This window comes from Hippichthys cyanospilos, chromosome 9 (assembly GCF_059441005.1).
Source record: "Hippichthys cyanospilos isolate Australia breed blue-spotted pipefish chromosome 9, RoL_Hcya_1.0, whole genome shotgun sequence".
Lineage (NCBI taxonomy): Eukaryota > Metazoa > Chordata > Actinopteri > Syngnathiformes > Syngnathidae > Hippichthys > Hippichthys cyanospilos.
In genome coordinates this window covers 21,564,761-21,581,567 of record NC_142377.1, presented here as the reverse complement: position 1 = coordinate 21,581,567, position 16,807 = coordinate 21,564,761, and the positions used below count along the sequence as shown (strand labels likewise).

At 43.7% G+C, this 16,807-nt stretch overlaps 1 protein-coding gene across 3 annotated transcripts in view; it reads left to right on the top strand.

Moving 5' to 3' along the window:
- cacna2d2a (calcium voltage-gated channel auxiliary subunit alpha2delta 2a) overlaps positions 1-16,807 on the top strand; it is a 134,793-nt gene that overhangs the window by 91,649 nt on the left and 26,337 nt on the right. For all 3 annotated transcript variants that reach the window (XM_088422675.1, XM_088422674.1, XM_088422673.1), the window contains 2 exons: positions 6,518-6,649; positions 6,868-6,925. In XM_088422675.1, the coding sequence (XP_088278801.1) occupies positions 6,518-6,649; positions 6,868-6,925 (190 nt within the window). The remainder of the gene's footprint in view (positions 1-6,517; positions 6,650-6,867; positions 6,926-16,807) is intronic.

Sequence of the window (16,807 nt, the reverse complement as noted above, 5' to 3'; positions counted from 1 at the left end):
TCGTAGCAAAAAAGGGGGAGTCTGACGACGGCCACGGAGAGCGAAGGGGGGAGGTAGCGATTGAGGAAAAGATAGAAGGAATTGAAGTGAGGGAGAGTGAAACAGATGAGACACTTCAATAATAGAAACCATTTAGAGCAAGGGAATTTTTCCCCCCCTCCTTTTTCTTTCATTGTGATCCTTCCAGAAGCTAAATGAGGCGGCGTACGCATCCTGGTTTGATTTGTCTGCCAGGCCCTGTGTCCATTTATTGAGATGGAGAGTGTTCCCTGAGCGCAGTAATGAAGCATTTTATGATTCATTATCCCGCTGCTCATTCCTGCTGCCGAGCCCGCAAACTTTCTAATTAGCTCGGGTCATCGTTTGCCTCCGTCTTGCGTGCTTACCACGGAGTGGACGCGGCGACGATAGATAAGTACGAATGCTTTTATTTGCCCCGTGTGATTGTTCCAGGCCAGGAAACGACTGCAGACAAGTGCTTTCCTAAAATCATCTTGAAAATAATCATTGTGTAAATGCAGAAGAGCAATCATTGGCGCTAATGCTAATATGCCTAAAAAAAAAAAAAGACTATTTTCTTATTATTCTCATGCTTGTTTTCGCTGCGATTACAACCAAAACTCTCTTGGGTGCTTGAGCTTTTTCATTTTTTCTCTGACCAAACACTGATTAGACCCAAAATATTGAAAGTGTTTGTATAAGAAAAAGCATGGCCTCCAGTCTCAGTGTCTAATTGAATAGCCCTGATGGTTTTTTTTTGTAATCAAGCTCCCAGCCTCGAGTGCAGTCCCTCCCAAAGTGTCGTGAACTACGTTAATGACCATATTTTAAAAAAAAAAATAACATTTTGTAGCGTTTAAAATCTCAAGTCGCAAACAATCAAATGTATTAGAGCCATTGTTGTAGCCATGCAAACGGAGGGTTTATAAACATTTAAGTTTTCAAGTCCCATGCAATTTTTAAATACTGTCAAGTTGTATTTCACTTTTAAGCACAAACAGCCATGGCCTCGTTACACACGAGCCTAACCCAGCTGACCTATTGTCTTGTCCCGATTATACTGTGTGTAGGTCGCGTTCTGATGCCCAAGCCGATGCCCATGCTTACATATGCCAAGCAATCGCCGCTCTTTAAAGACAACTTTTGCTCAGTCTTCCGTATAGAGTCGCCGGTAGCTATCTTCAAACGTATTGAAACGGTCAACTTTAGTTGCGACGTACATTGAGTAAAATTGTGTCACTTTTTCTCGGAAAGGATTTACTGTGTGTGTGTGTGTTTGTAGAGTCCTGATAGCGCATGACTACTCGAATGTTTCATATGACAATAAGCAGTCATAGCTCCCAGCAGGGAATAAAAAGAGGCCCCCCACTGGATGCGGGAAATCCTTTCATTAAACTCGAAGTCTAAATCCGTTGCGTGCAGCATCTTTTCCCGGCGCCGCAATACAATATCTCGTCTTGTCACTTTCCCGGCGTGGAAATCGACACGGTTATCGGGAATGCGCCGAGACAACGGCCAAATGTGCCCATGACAGAGCGAGCTTATACTCCAGCTATTAAGACACATTTCCATATGTGCCGCTGCGCATCCATCGACTCATACTTAGTACGCATAAAATACAGGTTCATCTCAAGAAATTACAACATGGGGGGAAATGTGCCTCGGTTGAATTTAAACCGTGAAGCGTGCGCATCGGTGCCTTGCGATACGAATGCCTTGTTTCACGATTTTTTATACAATTTATAAGCTGTATTTTCTTAGGCCGATGTTTAGTATTCAAAGGAACCACGGACCTTTTCCTTTGACGAGTCTGTTTAGCTTAATGCTAACACATGATAGGAAATGCCATTGAGGGGCTAACGACAACAGTGCCACAGTATTTAAACCATTTCATGAAAAATCACGGATGTTGTGCAAGAGTGTCACCATAGTTTTCAGTGAATAGCTTAGGGTGTTTCTAATGGAGAAATAAATAGTTGAATCCTAACTCTAAAAATATAGTTATTTGTAGAAAACAACTGTGCACTACATTACATTGAAGTCAAAGCAATGCCAGATCATCTTGGGGGGCATATGTCACAAGGTGTCAAGAGGAAGTAGCAAAGTATCTACGGAGACAAAACTATGTTTTGGGGGGCTGTCCAATATCAGCATTGTTTCTAAAAAGGAGCAGTGATAATGAGAGGAGGGTTTTTTTTTTTTTTTTGTGCTGGCTGGCAGCGTGTATTTGTTTGGCACGCCGCAGGTTCCTGTGGCACTGGAGGAAGCCTCCTCCCCTGTCATGCCGCTCACGCCCCACTGGAGAGACAACTCAAGCTCTCTTAGCATCAAACCAGATTTAAACACGCGTGGGGGTGAGCGTGATGGAAAAAGACGGATAAAGGAAATTCCTTTCAAACCAAATAGACCTGGGCAAAAATGCTCTTTATCTTCCCGGATTGTGGTGTGTGCACTTTACCTGCACGCCAATTAAAATGGCAGGCTTCACTCAACCGGTATTGTCCTTTAAGACACCCGAGAGCTGTTTTGAATTATGAAAAAAAAAGTACATAACATGTCTCCTTTAAGATCTTGACACGGGCCACACATCACTTGATTCTTCCGGCGTGATAGCGTTTGAACATTTTGCACATCTCTGTTTTGTGTCGTCGTTGCGCATTGACCGTGATTACAGCTATTTGCTTGTCAGCTTTGTTTTTATTTAGTCTGGCCGACTCGGGAAAAGTCGACGGCGCACGAGAAATATTTAAGCGAGGCTGAAATGAGGCCGTCTTGGATGTCAGCCGCGCGGCGCGTCCACGTGAGCCGCTATAAACAAGACAGAGCTGTCTACACATGTAAACTACTACAGCGCTAATGGCCCCGACTCTTCCTTAGTGACTGCGCTAATAGCTTTAGCTCCATTACCGTTATGGATTTGTGACCAGGGCCCACTTTGTGCGCGCGGCGCTCTTGATATATCACGCCGCGCTGCGCTCTGTGAATACAGCAGATTCAGGCGTCCGTTTGCGCCACGTCGTATTAATACAGCGGCATAAGGCGCATATCTGTCGGGATGACTCTTTATCTCGGCTATATCGGTGTGAATAATGCGTACGTGAAGGAAGGCTGGGAGGGCGGTCACGAGAAGGAAGGTGACGAGAGGGGTTGAGGAATGATCTCGAGCGGAGACGCTCCATAAATCCCGCTCTCTTAACGCTTTTGTGGCGTGGCGCCGCATAAAGGGGGCAAAGCCAAGGGTGCTCCAAATGTCAGGGAAGCGGCGCCTTGATGAATTACCTTTTAAAGATATGGCACGCGTTGGGATGGGGTGCGCATTTCACGTGAAGGATGGCGCCGGGAGGCCTTGTCTGCCGCCCGGGCGAGCGTGCGATTCACCCCCCCGCGGGTGCGAATTTGTCTTTTTATCAACTGTCCAGAGAAGTCGGGCCATATCCTGGCTGAATAAATCAAAGGGAATTAGTTTGCTGCGTTGGCTTATCGCAGGCGCGCCCGTTTTTCTTGAAGCCATCTCCCGCAGGCGTGTTTAGGTGTTTATGTGCGGACTGACAGCAAAGGTAGCTCATGCCTTCGTGCGGTGACCTATTTTACTTTGGAAATAAATATCAACATTTGCCCTTTTCTGATGTTGCGGACCAAACTGAATCTTCATTCAGTTAGTTGACTGCACTGTCAATCGGAAATCATGTCCATCCCATCCATCCATTTTCTATAGCCGCTTATCCCCGCTGGGGTCGCGGGCTTGCTGGCGCCTATCTCAGCTGGCTTCGGGAAGTAGGTGGGGGACATCCTGAACTGGTTGCCAGCCAATTGCAGGGCACACAGAGACAAACGACCAATCACGCGCCCGATCACACCTAAGCACAATTTAGTATGTCCAATTCACCTGCCATGCATGTTTTTGGGGTGTGGGAGGAAGCCGGAGTGCCCACGCGGGCTCGGGGAGAACATGCAAACTCCACACAGGAAGGCCTTGTGAAAACTTGATTCTTTTATCCGAATCATCAATTCATCAACAAACGAACCAGCAGAATATTCTACTCTTAAAAGAATTGGTTGCAGCCTGTTTTTGAGGGCAGCAATGAATTATACGCAATTTTTGCCACTCATAGGCTGGCCTGGTCCCCATCCCCAGTAGTGGGGGCCCAATGTACGGTATTAAAAAAAATCCACCTGTTTTTATCCATCTCGGATATTTTTTGTAACAGTCTGTCACCTGAAAATGACATCACACTTGCTCAGGTAACCACCAATCACGATTCTCCTGTTTTTTGTGTTTTTTACTGCGATGTGTGCAAGCTGCGCCATGATTGGTTATTATCGGGTCTCGGCGGTATGAATTAAAAAAAAAAACATACAAAACTCTTTTACGTCACAACATTCACCCTTTTTTATTCTTTTAATTCTACTACGAGACCCAGCTAATTCCAAAAAGGAGCCGCGGGCCACAAAGGACCCACAGGCCAGTCATGGGACACCCGTGATGTTAAGTGGGCGCAGTTTGTGCCAGTGCCGGCCGGATGTGTCTTTGCCCTTGGCCGGTGCGGGACGGCTATCATTTCAGACTCGGTGGCTCTCTTTAGATAAGAAAACAGCTGGGACTCGACAGCGCGCCGGCTGTGATAACTGCCGCTTAAAGGATAATACTTTTACACGCATTAATCAGATGACTGGCTGACCGCTCCCTGAGAAATGCGTGGGCCAGGTGGAATTGAAATTTGCGCTTAAGCTTTTTGATCTCGTTGAAATAAGCATCGGTGAAATCCAGATACGCGTCCCTCGGATGCAAAATGTGCTCTCGGGAGAATTGGGAAGGAAATAGCGTGCCTTCGACCCTTGCGAGGAGAAGCAGCTGAGAAAACGGATGGACGGATGGACATGTTGCCCCCGCAGCTCGGTGGTTGGCGGTGCCGGGTGTCAGGGAAATCGTCTTGCCGTATCTTGACTCATTTTGTCTTAAATGACTTTCCCAAAACGAGAGCCGTCATCGAAACGCTTTGCGGAAGCCGCTAACGAGCGCGACTTAGCAAAGCGGGAGCTTTTTGTGTGCCTTGTAACTAAAAGTCATTTGAGTGACTTATTTCATCAGATAGGCCAGTTGACTTTCTTATTTGCGAGTTTCCTTTTTAATCAGGTGCGTATTAAAGCCCAATTCCACTCACCATTGAACTTAATGTTAACTTTACACAGTAAAGCTCTTGATTTGTGCAAGATTGCGTATGCGCTTGGACTGGGTGTCTTTCTGGACTTGTGTGTCTGAGTGTAAGCGAGAAGAAGAATACACACAATACATCTGAGTATGATTTAGATGAAGTAGTGCTGTGAAGTCAAAAAAAAAAGTTTGTTTGCAGATAGTGTGTTCAGCCCCCTCGCCGCCACACACACACACAAGGAGGCTACAAGTGATATATCACCTCTGCCAAAGTAATCGCTCACTTCTCCTTGGTCGGCAATGAAAAAAATTAGACTGATATCCTTCATGATACCGTCAAATCATGTGCTTACGTACATTATTTGTCTCTTGGGGTTGTTTTGGGACCTTTCTGTGTTTTAAAAAACACAAATATCAAATAATATTCAGAAATGAGCTTGATGACCTCGAGGTTAATGTGTCTGACTCCTAATACTGAGGTTCAGGGTTTCAGTCACAAATGGACTTTTTGGAATTTTTGGGTCTATCCCCAGCTAACTGCTGCTGTTGTACTCTTTGTTCAATGACCTTTGATGCCACAAGATGAGTTGATATATGGCGACTGCAAGGCGAGTTTTTTATGTCGAGGAGGAGCTAAATTTAGCCTGGCTTGATAGTGGAATTCATGGAAAGTCATGTTTACTTCTGGAAAATCAAATCATTTGTAGTCCATTATGATCCAGTACTTTGGAGATGAATTTGAAAAGGATAATCGTTTATCGTATGCTGTGTTAATAGTTTTAAATATCAATATCTCAACTTCAGACATTTATTTCAGAGAAACGCACAGCTAGAAAATGAAAACGCTCGCAAGGACAAAACACATGCTCAGATGCTCACATTAAACTTTAAGCTGCAAGCCCGATCCACCTCTTCATGTCATCCAGCACACCAATACGACAATACATGGAGAAATTACACAGTTTCAATCAGTCTTATTATTTTTCAGTGTTACTGTTTCAATATGAACCAGTGCATGGTACAGTATAAGCAAGCATCAAATACTGAAAGATTTTGGCGATGCTTTGCGGGAGTTCGGTGATGCTTTGGACTGAATTGGTAAAAGTCAAGCTGATTAAAACCGTGTGCAAAAGATTTGAAAGTCTGTATGTAAAAGAGAATGTTCAAATGTATTGCGCTTCAGTTACAAAGCGACGACTTGAAATTCGGATTGTACGATTCAAACTTTCGACGCAATGATTCAAGTTCTTACAAATTCAATGAGGCCGTTTTGGATCAGTTTTGGATGCAATTATTGCCGTTTATCGTCTCAGGTTCAAATCCGAACGATTCATTTCCCGACGGTGTTTGTGCGTGCGTTCTCAGCGCCGGTCATCCTGAACGAGTTGAACTGGACGCAGGCGCTGGAGCGGGTCTTCATCGAGAATCGGCGAGATGACAGCTCCCTCCGCTGGCAGGTGTTTGGCAGCGCCACGGGCGTGACGCGCTACTACCCAGGTAAGCGGCGGCCATGGTGAAAGGAAAGGACTCAAGCGGCCGCCCTTATAACTCAGTGCCAGATAACGTCTAAATTGACCCTCCGGCTCCTCCGCCGAGCAATTTCTTATCAGATGGCTGTACTGGTAACTGGATAGGCCCAATGAAATTATGACTTTGATCTAATCTGAGGTGAAATATCCTACAGTGCGGCGGACAACATCCATTTTATTTTACAGCCACTCCGTGGAGAGCGCCCAACAAGATTGACCTCTACGACGTCCGCCGCAGGCCGTGGTAAGCGCCGTCTTAATACCTTTTGGGTGGATTTTCTCACCACCTGGCTAATAATAATAGCTAGTAAGAAGAAGTAGGCCTTTTAGGGCAAATTAAGACGTGTACTAAAGTAAGTGGCTTGTGTCTTAATGTGAGCGTGAATCCCTGCTAATTGCATTTACGGGGTTTGGCCACTTTGTAGGGATGTCCAAATGTCCAGGAAGGCTTTATCTAGGGCACGGGTGTCAAACTGCAGGCCCGGGGGCCAAATCCGGCCCGCCACGTCATTTTATGTGCCCGCGAAAGCAAATCATTGAAGTTTCCATGACCCTTTAACTTTAGCTTGTGGTGTATAATGAAAAATAAAGGTGAGATTTTTTGGTTTGTTCTGTTACAGTAATATAAACAATAAAGGAACAAACTGGAATGCTTCTGATTGCAAAACAAAGCCATCAATTTGTTGTGTACGGTAATAATACAATGAGATCGTTTCAAATGGACTTGGTTCCCTCACCATATCGGCCCAATGAAGGAAGTTCTCGCTACAAAATGGCCCGCGACAAAAATGAGTTTGACACCCGTGATCTAGAGCCTTTATAACTACCCACAATGCACTGGAAAAGTAATATGCATTGATGGTCACTCAACAGGTTAAGGGGATTTTTGCGTTATTTAATGTTTTTTTAAATATGTTTTTTGAATGAATTAATCGCTGGCACATAGAGTAAAGCATTCTGGAATTCCATTCCATTCAATTAAGCAATTTGCACTTCCCAACTGACAATCTAACTCCGATTGGCTCTCAGCCATGAAATGCAGAATGGAAGTTTTTGAATTCTCTCATTTAAAAAAAAAAAAAAAAAAAACTTGATCAAAGAAATCAAGCTAAGCAAAACTTTGCTTTTTACTTGTAGTGTGTGCGACAGATGAGAAGTGGTCAAAGTGATTTATTTTTAATGCAAGCACTTAAATTGCTTTTTCAAGTGGTTAAAATGAATGGCTGGATAGAAATATCGCAGAGCTTGAAAATTCTTTGCAATGTAATAATGCTCCCTATCGGGCATGACTACTAAAAGCAGTGTCATTCCGACAGCGCATATTGAGCTTACATGCTGTTTGATACGCATGCCCCTTAAAGGACAAGAATGCTTGTTGTTGATTCGTGCTGAGGGAATTACTTTATCTTGCCTTAATCTCAACAAAATGTGTTTGTTTGAAGTGAGGACTGTAAAGTTAAGCTTTTGTTTTGGTTTAAAGTCAACCTGCAGTCATACTGTTTAATAGTCTTTTTTTTCAGAGGTTTATTTATTTGTAAATGTTGTTCGGTTGATGGAGGTTTCATTTTTATTTGTCGGTGATGAGCAGAGTGAGCAACAGGACGACGACTGGCTGCCGGAGTGAAGGATCATCCATTACAAATTTCGGCTTGAAAAATGATAGACCGCCGATACCAGCAAAAATGTGTAAAATGTCCACCTAAAAACCTAAACACACACACACACACACACACACTGTATATGCTGGTCGATGTTACGACGCAAACTGCTGCGGCGGGCCACATCCGCGCTTCCAGTCCACAAAGCTCAATCCGCCTGACGCCGTCACATCGGCTTTGCGGCAGGCACGCTGCCTTGTTGCCTGGTTACAGGCGGGAGTGAAGTGGACGCAACCGCGACAGCAACGTTGATTGCACCTGACCTCCTTTTCCGCCTGGTCTCAGCTTGAGTGGCTGTTTGGGGTCGGGCCCCGTGTCACTGGCAAAACAGGAGACCAATGCGTTTGCTATACCTCCCAAAAATATGTTCAACATCTCAGCCTAGAGTCAGAGGCGGGCACGACTTTAGCACTGACGGACTGTCGAAGAGTCCGTCGCCAACGGTCACCCGTGTTGCAGACGGGCCGACGGATGAGGGGAACGCTCAAAAAACAACAAATTAAAATAGTGGGTATTGCAATTTTTACCCCTCGTCGTAATCGCCGCGCCCCTTGTCGCTTACTGAATTATAATTCAACTGACTCGGATTGCTTAGGTTTAATTGACTAAAAACTTATCCTAGAATGCTCTTATCAGCAAAAAAAGCTGAAACTAAGAAAGGGAGCAACTACAAATACATTTCCGGTAAAATCAGCTGTGTTATAGCTGTGAATGACAAGTGACCTGCAGCGTTAATCCAGACTTTTTAGAGAAAGTCCATGTCTGCATCAATTCAGCTATTATATAGTAAGCAGTAAATTCCTTTGCCGGTCTGGCTGCTTAAATGGCTGCCAAATGAACAAGGTGTTCCCTGACATCGTACAATTGAATTGTAATTAGCACAGTGAGAAAGCCTCCCCTGCGCTACGCGACCAAACACGTCGTGCTTCAAACAAAGCGTCATGTCAGTGAACAAGTGCAAAAACAAGACGGCTGTATGTGATCCGTCAGCACGTCCGGTTCTCCAATGGCGTTTTTGACAGAGCGATGCGAGGGTACACGACAGGAAGCCAGAGGAGGAGGAAGGCCAGGTAGGTGTTGCTGACAAGGTGCGGAAAGTGCACAACACCTTGTCAGCAACCTGTATCAGCCCTCTTCCGCTTGGTCTGGTTCCCGCCTATCTGTTTTCTTTCCGTAGTAGAGCCATTCCCAAGTCACTTTGATCACATTCTCAACCGGCCCCAGTCAATCATCGTTTAGACAACCGTTACATAGAGTCGGAAATATGGCCCGACCATAAATTCCATCCCGGAAATGAAGAACCGTGAGGCCAACTATTTCTCCATCATGCTGCCCTTCCTTTGGTTCTCCACCCATATTTTTTCACCGACCATCGGGTCGCCGTTGAAGCTAAGCATTGCCTGTTGCCTAGCAACCTGGCAATGCCCAGGCCGCTCGCTGTGATTACGGTCTCTTAACTAGCACCGTGCTGACCCCATGTCAGGCAGCACACAAATACAATAATAAATATACTTTAATGCTTAAAAAATGCTTCTGACAGTGTCAATTAACTGCCAATTTTGTAAAGGCAAAGTGTTTGATTTGTGTCACCTTTGATTGGGGGGATATAAATGATGGTGTTACTGTCTGTTATATCACTTGACAAGAAATGGAGACCTAGATAAAAACGCGAAAATAAATAACCAGCGGCAACATGACAGTAGTGACGTAAAAGCATCCCTTAAACGGTGCTTCTCAAATATATTTTTATAAATTTCGTGCCAACCCCCCCCCCCCCCCCCCCCCGCTCGATTTATAGAAATTGTATAAGTATACCTAAACCTGTATCCTTTTTTAACATTAACAAAAAAATACAGTATAAATCAACTTTCAAAAAGTGATCATTTTTTACAGCGTTTATATGGGTTACAGCTTAGTCTAAAACAGAAAAAAACAAGTGCGTGACATTGCCTGAAAGATAAATTCTACACTTCACATGACTAAAACATGATTAATTCCAATTCACATCATTCCAATGTCACGCTAGTGTATTTTTTCGTTCCAAATTTTCACAAATTTCCCCAAATTCAACATTTCTCATCCCCGTTTTTTCCCAACTACCCAGTTTTTACCCCAAGGCTGTAATGTCACTTGTTCTATTGACACATTCAATTTTGCATGTTAACATTATTTTGAAATTTAAATCATTCACTTGCAAAACTTGCCAAAAATTCCAACTGACCACAAATTAAACATTTTTCACTCAAATAATTGCCACCACCCCATCAAGACTCCCTTATTCATTCCTAAAAGAATTTTTAAAAACAGATATTCACCCTTTTGCCATTTGATATTTGATATGTGAAAAATTCACACATTCAACAAAAAGATATTGATGTCCATTACATATTCTAAAAGCTCATTCAATTCGTCTTAGGCAAATTCTGCACCCCACAAAAATTTACACATTCGTTTCCAAAGATGCTTTCAGAAAAAAAAAATCACTAAATTGAATATATCACATAAACCTTGGTTACAATATTATTCCATATTTTGTAGCATCATTCCTCATCATTCCACGTTTCAATATTCTTCAATGCACTATTCCAGCCTTCGCATGCAAATTGGTAGAAATTGCAAATGTCTAGTTTGTCTAATTTGCTTCGCTTATTCTGAAATGTGTACCCGGCTTCACAATGTTTGGCCCTTGGCTATTTTCCCAGCTCATTCGGGAGGAGGAATTCGGATTGGAATTGATTCTGCACTAATCTGCCTCATCACCAGTCACTTATCCACACACACACGTGCACCTTCCAAACCTTGCGCAGAAAGCTGCTAAATACATCATATTTTAGACTACATGATATTTTGCACTGTCATCCTCATATGTAGATTGTTTCTTCCACTCCGTCTACTCCATAATATGCTCAAAATTCAAGTCTATTCTTTTATTAGTAGTCTATTCTTTTATTAGCGGTTCATTATTACTGCCCTTGCTCTATTCCTTTTGTGTTTTATGACCTACTTTATTATTTGCTCGATTTTGGAATTTAGCCCGCTCGGGGAAGTGAACAGAATAAGAATTGCATTGTGTAGAATTCCGATGCATATGACAATGAAACTCTTGAATAACGAATCTTGAATCGCCCTCAAATTAAACGATTATTAACATGTCTTTACCTGACTTTACAATTTGAGACCCTAACCAGTTTCTGAGCTGATTGACAAGAAAAAAACCCTCAATAGACCGCTCGCCACATTTTAACCTCTAAGAGAAACCTTTGAAGGTAAACGTGACCCTCAATGTGCCCCAATGTATGCGTTGCAGCCCAGAATTCCCATTTGCCTCTGATTCATCTTCCTCCAAAAACATGTAAATATGTCCACAAACACTCTTAGTCATCAACGCAAAGTGTGAGAAATAAACGACAGACAACATCTTTTCTCCTGCGGGCGCAGTCTTCCTATATTTTTATCTTAATTCAATCTTTATTCGCCCGCCACATCCACAGGAGCACTAAGAGTGCAGCAGTCCATAAAATAATAAGCCCATCAGCACAGCGCAAATCCATGCAAACACTCACACACACAAGCATGCACAAAAACACACCTAAACACACACACACACACACACACCCATTGGCAAGAAGTCTTACTGCGTTATCGTAATTCTCTTCTCCCAATGTCGTGCGATTAGTCCTGGTACGTGTAGCGTACATGTTAGCGTTCATATCGTGAAGCTAATTTGCCCATTATGACAATGGACACACTCGGGATGTACAAGCCAGTGTAGCTTCGTATACCGCGACGCGCTGACCATTCCACCGTGTTGTCGTTGTGAAGGTGAATGCCTCCAGTCTCAAAGTACAAAAACATGACATTTAATGTTAAGATCCATACATTCGTGACATGCAATCCAATGCACAGTGCGCCGCGAGCTCCAGAAATGCGCTTTGCGGCGAGAGTTGAGAGGATAGTGTGGCAAAAAAGCAAGCAACTGTAAAGGCAATAAAAGCATTTTTTCTATGAGCTACATGGACACGTCTCCAAACAGGAAGACGTATATGTTGGACTTAATCTTTGTGTATGCTAAAGTGGAAGTTGAGTTGAAGGTTTAGAATTGCTATAACAATAGTTGCTTGGTTTGCATGATGCTAGCATCAATCGAGCGGATATTCGTTACGTTAGACATTTTGCAATAAAAAAAAATCCAATGTTTAGTTCTCTCGTTTTTATGCGTACATTTCACGAGGCGTGACGAACAAATTCTCCTCTTTGGAGAACTGAGATGGTCTCTGAAAATGCCTTTTGTGTCTACAATTGCTTGTTAACAAGGCGATGAAGCCAGCAAAGCTAAAGCTTTTTTTTTAATGTTGTTTTTGACTAAATCGTTTGCAGAAGCCTTTTGTAGGGGAAATCGAGCCGGTTTGTCACGAGGTGTGCGATATCGCAATTTTCAGTGTAACTTCAGTCTAGCTGAAAAGTAACAAATGTACTTGTTGTCAAATCGAATATTTTGCTGAATAAAAGGGGCGCTTATGTTTGGCTTAAATTATATTTTGTTTTGTTTCCGCAAACATGGGGGTCCTTGGAAAATGCGCTTTCTAAAAGGGGTCCTAGAACGCCGGCCCTAAGCAACACTTTCTCCTCGTTGACAATCGGCAGAATGGCTGGGATTTCAATGTGCACGATTTTGCTCAACACATTCAATGTACAGGGCTAAAGTTCAAAGCAATATATAGAATTAAGTATAAAGAGACTTTGTGTTTTGCCTAAATATGATTTAACAAATCACTTGCACCTAGTTGAGCAACGCGTTCTGGAATGCCTTTGCGCATTCAAACGGGTGACGTCATTCCAGTAACCAATAGGCACATTGCAAAGTGCGAATTTAGCTTTTAGCCGGCTTTTCCAAGTGAGACGGTCAGAAATAAAAACGGCATCATCTGCAAAATCTTGCTTTTTACTTGGATCGAATAGGTATTCATCACATGCTAATTTTGTTTTATTAACATAAAAAAAACAAAGTCTGCCTGAATCACGATGGTGTGTGTATGTTCCTGAGTGGATGCCATTAGTTATTGCAGTTTAGTGTCGAGGGAACTCGCACCGACAATGGAGTGCAAAGACTTCATCTTAATGCTGAGGTCTATAGAGTCGTGTCTGAAATTCCAAAAGTGATTTTCCAGGAAGGTTCGTAAGGATGGTTTGCAGAGTTAAATATTGATGGAGGTGAGTACGTCATCCAGATAAACAAGTCTCACTATTATGTGGCACGTGCACATGTATCCATTGCATGTTTCTGAGAACGTATTGCATGCGGCAGATAATTCCTGCCAATTTAATTGGAATGCTCAACGCGTTGCCGAACGGGTCAGGGGCGCATAAACACAATCTCTTTTGAGTGGGACAACCCCCCCATGCCGTGGTTAATGTATTGATTTGAACAGCGGTGTGCTGTGATAAAAAGAAAGAAAAAAAAAAAAACATTCCATGAATTCTAATGAGCCCTTCACCAGACGGCTTCAAAAAACGTCAGCGTCGTCGTGTTCATTGCTTGTATTTTTTTTTTTTTAATACATTATCAGGCAGAGGAGCTATCAGCGCTGCTGCGTTTAATCTCCTTCCTTTTGGAGTGATACCTCGTTCCACTGTTTTGTAAAAGAATTCTTATCTTGATTGTATACATACAGTATACAATCATATGTAGGGCTGACGCCGACATGTTGTTGTTGTTGGGAATCTCACAACATGGAAAAGCAGATGGAATTTAGATGGTATTGCAGAATCCCATCTACTGTACTGAATGTGTTGTTGACCATCCATCCGCTATTGTAAGCGCTTATCCTCATAAGGATCGCGGGCATGTTGTAGTCTTTCGCAGCAGTCGGCGGGTACATCCTGAACGGGTTGCCGACCAATTGCAGGGCACACAAAGACAAACAACCATTCGCCCTCACAAACACACCTAAGGAAAGTTTAATGTGTCCAATACGCTTACCATACATGTTTTTGAAATGTGGGAGGAAACTGGAGTACCCAGAGAAAACCCATGCAGGCACGGGAAGAAGTACACATAGCCAGCTGGGAAAAAATAACAATGACATTTTCAAACGTGGTTACTGTGGCTCCCTAGTGGATGGATTCACCGGCCGGCCTATTTCCCATCCCCCCCGAATAGCCATAGTATAGTGTAGCATAGTATAGCCCCAAATAGTGTAACCGACGGCCATTAAAACGCATTGGCGGATATCGATATCTCGCTAGGGAACGGTGTATTTTGAAAAAAGGCGGCTTGGCGGAAGAGTGGTTAGCACGTCGGCCTCACAGTTCCGAGTCCCGAGTTCAAATCCACCTCGGAGTTTGCACGTTCTCCCCGACCCTGCGCGGGTTCCCTCCGCACGGTGTAAATAGAAGCATTAAAGACGCCCGATATTAAACTCTCTCTCCAGATACGGCCGAGCACACCCCGTTAAATGAGTCGTAACTTTTAGCGCGCTGACGGCGAGGCTTCTGACCGATCCGACCATCTACGGCCGATGTTTGGGCCAAGAGGTTTGGTTGAGTTTAGTTCGGCGCCGGCCAGGTCCATCTGCTTGTCACCTGGCCTTGGCGCACAGGAGTGTGGGTAATGACAGGGAAAGAATGGCGTCGGTGGGCTGGAGCTGCGAGGTAATTACCGACTGTAATCCATGCAGAAACAACACATCTGGAGCTTCGAGTTCACGTGTGCTCAGTTCTTTGACGCCGCAGTTTAAGATCTTTAGCTTTAGATGGTATCGGCATTGAGACTTCTCACCCTGCTACCTAAAGTAATGGACCCGTAATGGACACGTATGCTTGAGAATAAACAGTGGTTCTGAGATTTTGCGGGAAATAGCCACTCTTAGTTTTAAAAAGCACTGTTTTGTTAACTATTAATATAAACAAAATGAGATCATATAAAGAAACGGTCACACACGCACGCACTGTAGTTGCTGCGTGCCTTTGAGGGGGTGTCGCCTAATAAGTGAGTGGGTTTTCTGCTGCGATATCTTACCATTTGGCGCAGGTAACAATGACCAAAAATGACTATTGCCTTATAATTAACATTTTAGCCCTTTCAAAGTAACTTCCCATTAAAAGTCCTTTCTGCTCAATGAGAGATGAACTGACTGCGGAAGTTAATGAAATCCCGCAGTCGGTCCGCCGGGCGTTCTTTTTTTTTTTTTTTTTTTCAAAAATTGACACTCTCCTCTATCTCCGGATTGGGACGCCTCCCATCCGAGAGCCCGAGGCGGCGAAGGCGGGCGTCACGTTCTAACAACGTTGCACCCCAAAAAAAAAGCCGAGTCGCCGTTATGTGTGAGTAGCTTAGCCGTGCTTCCCCTTTTCGTCAAATTAAGGTTTGGGTTAATTAAAATGATAAAAAGTCATGAACGCCGATGGGCTTGCCGGTTCCAGACCTGATTTCCTTCACCGCGCAGTCATGCCGAGCTGCGGAAGTCCTACCTTTGATGTGGCATTTTTTTTTTTAAGATTGAAAATAATTGGATTCTGCCTCCGTGGCCGCGCCTCCCTCCGACTACACGCTTACGTTTGGCCCATCTTCACTATGACTCGGTTAACGGACCTCAGCGCCGGGTTTGCAAAATGACATGAATTCAAAATCAAAGTTGGAAACCTTTGCTGTGATCTCATGGGGAGTATATGAAATTGAAGATGGGCTCTCAATGGGGAAGTTAACGGGCTAAAAAACTCGCTTGCTGGATGGATGGTTTATGAGCAATTATGATTTTACCCAAGGTTGGGTATTTTGACCCATCAGATTGGTTTGAAGAGATTTGGGCGGGCTAAATAAAGAGTGAAGTGGCAAGGCTGCAAAAAAGGGTCCAATCAGGTATAAAAAGAAAAAAAAATCACTGTGAATTTCGTGAATCTGTGGGAGGAACAAAAATGGAACTTCAAGATTTTGTTGGACTTTCGTTCTGGTTTTGCAGCAAGTGGTTGACTTGATAGAGCAGGTTGTGTAGTGTCAGCAGAGACAAACAAGCATTCACGCTCCCAATCACACCTAGGGGTAATTTGGAGCGTCCGATACAACTACCATGCATGTTTTTGGAGTATGGGAGGAGGCGGGAGTGCCCGGAAAATGTGGGTAAAATGATTCATTTTTGTAAGCGCAAACTATGATTCCAACCTAGTAGCGACCGGTTTCTACATTGCTATTACTCATCAGTATAGCTTTGTTTTGTTTTGTTTTTTAAAGCCCCTGTTGGATCAAAACCTTGACCCGATCCTGCGCCGTATTGATTTGATCATAATCTGCACTAAGATAATCTGCAAGCGAGGTAGCGTTATGCCCATATACTGTTATGGGCAAGCCAAATTTGAGCTGATATTTTCTTTCATCTGAGACTTTCCAAACCCGCGGTCCCAGGTTGGCCTCTCCACGACAGTAAGCGAGTTCTCGCCGCGGTTGCCGGTAAGCGGTCTTGTGAGGCTCGCGG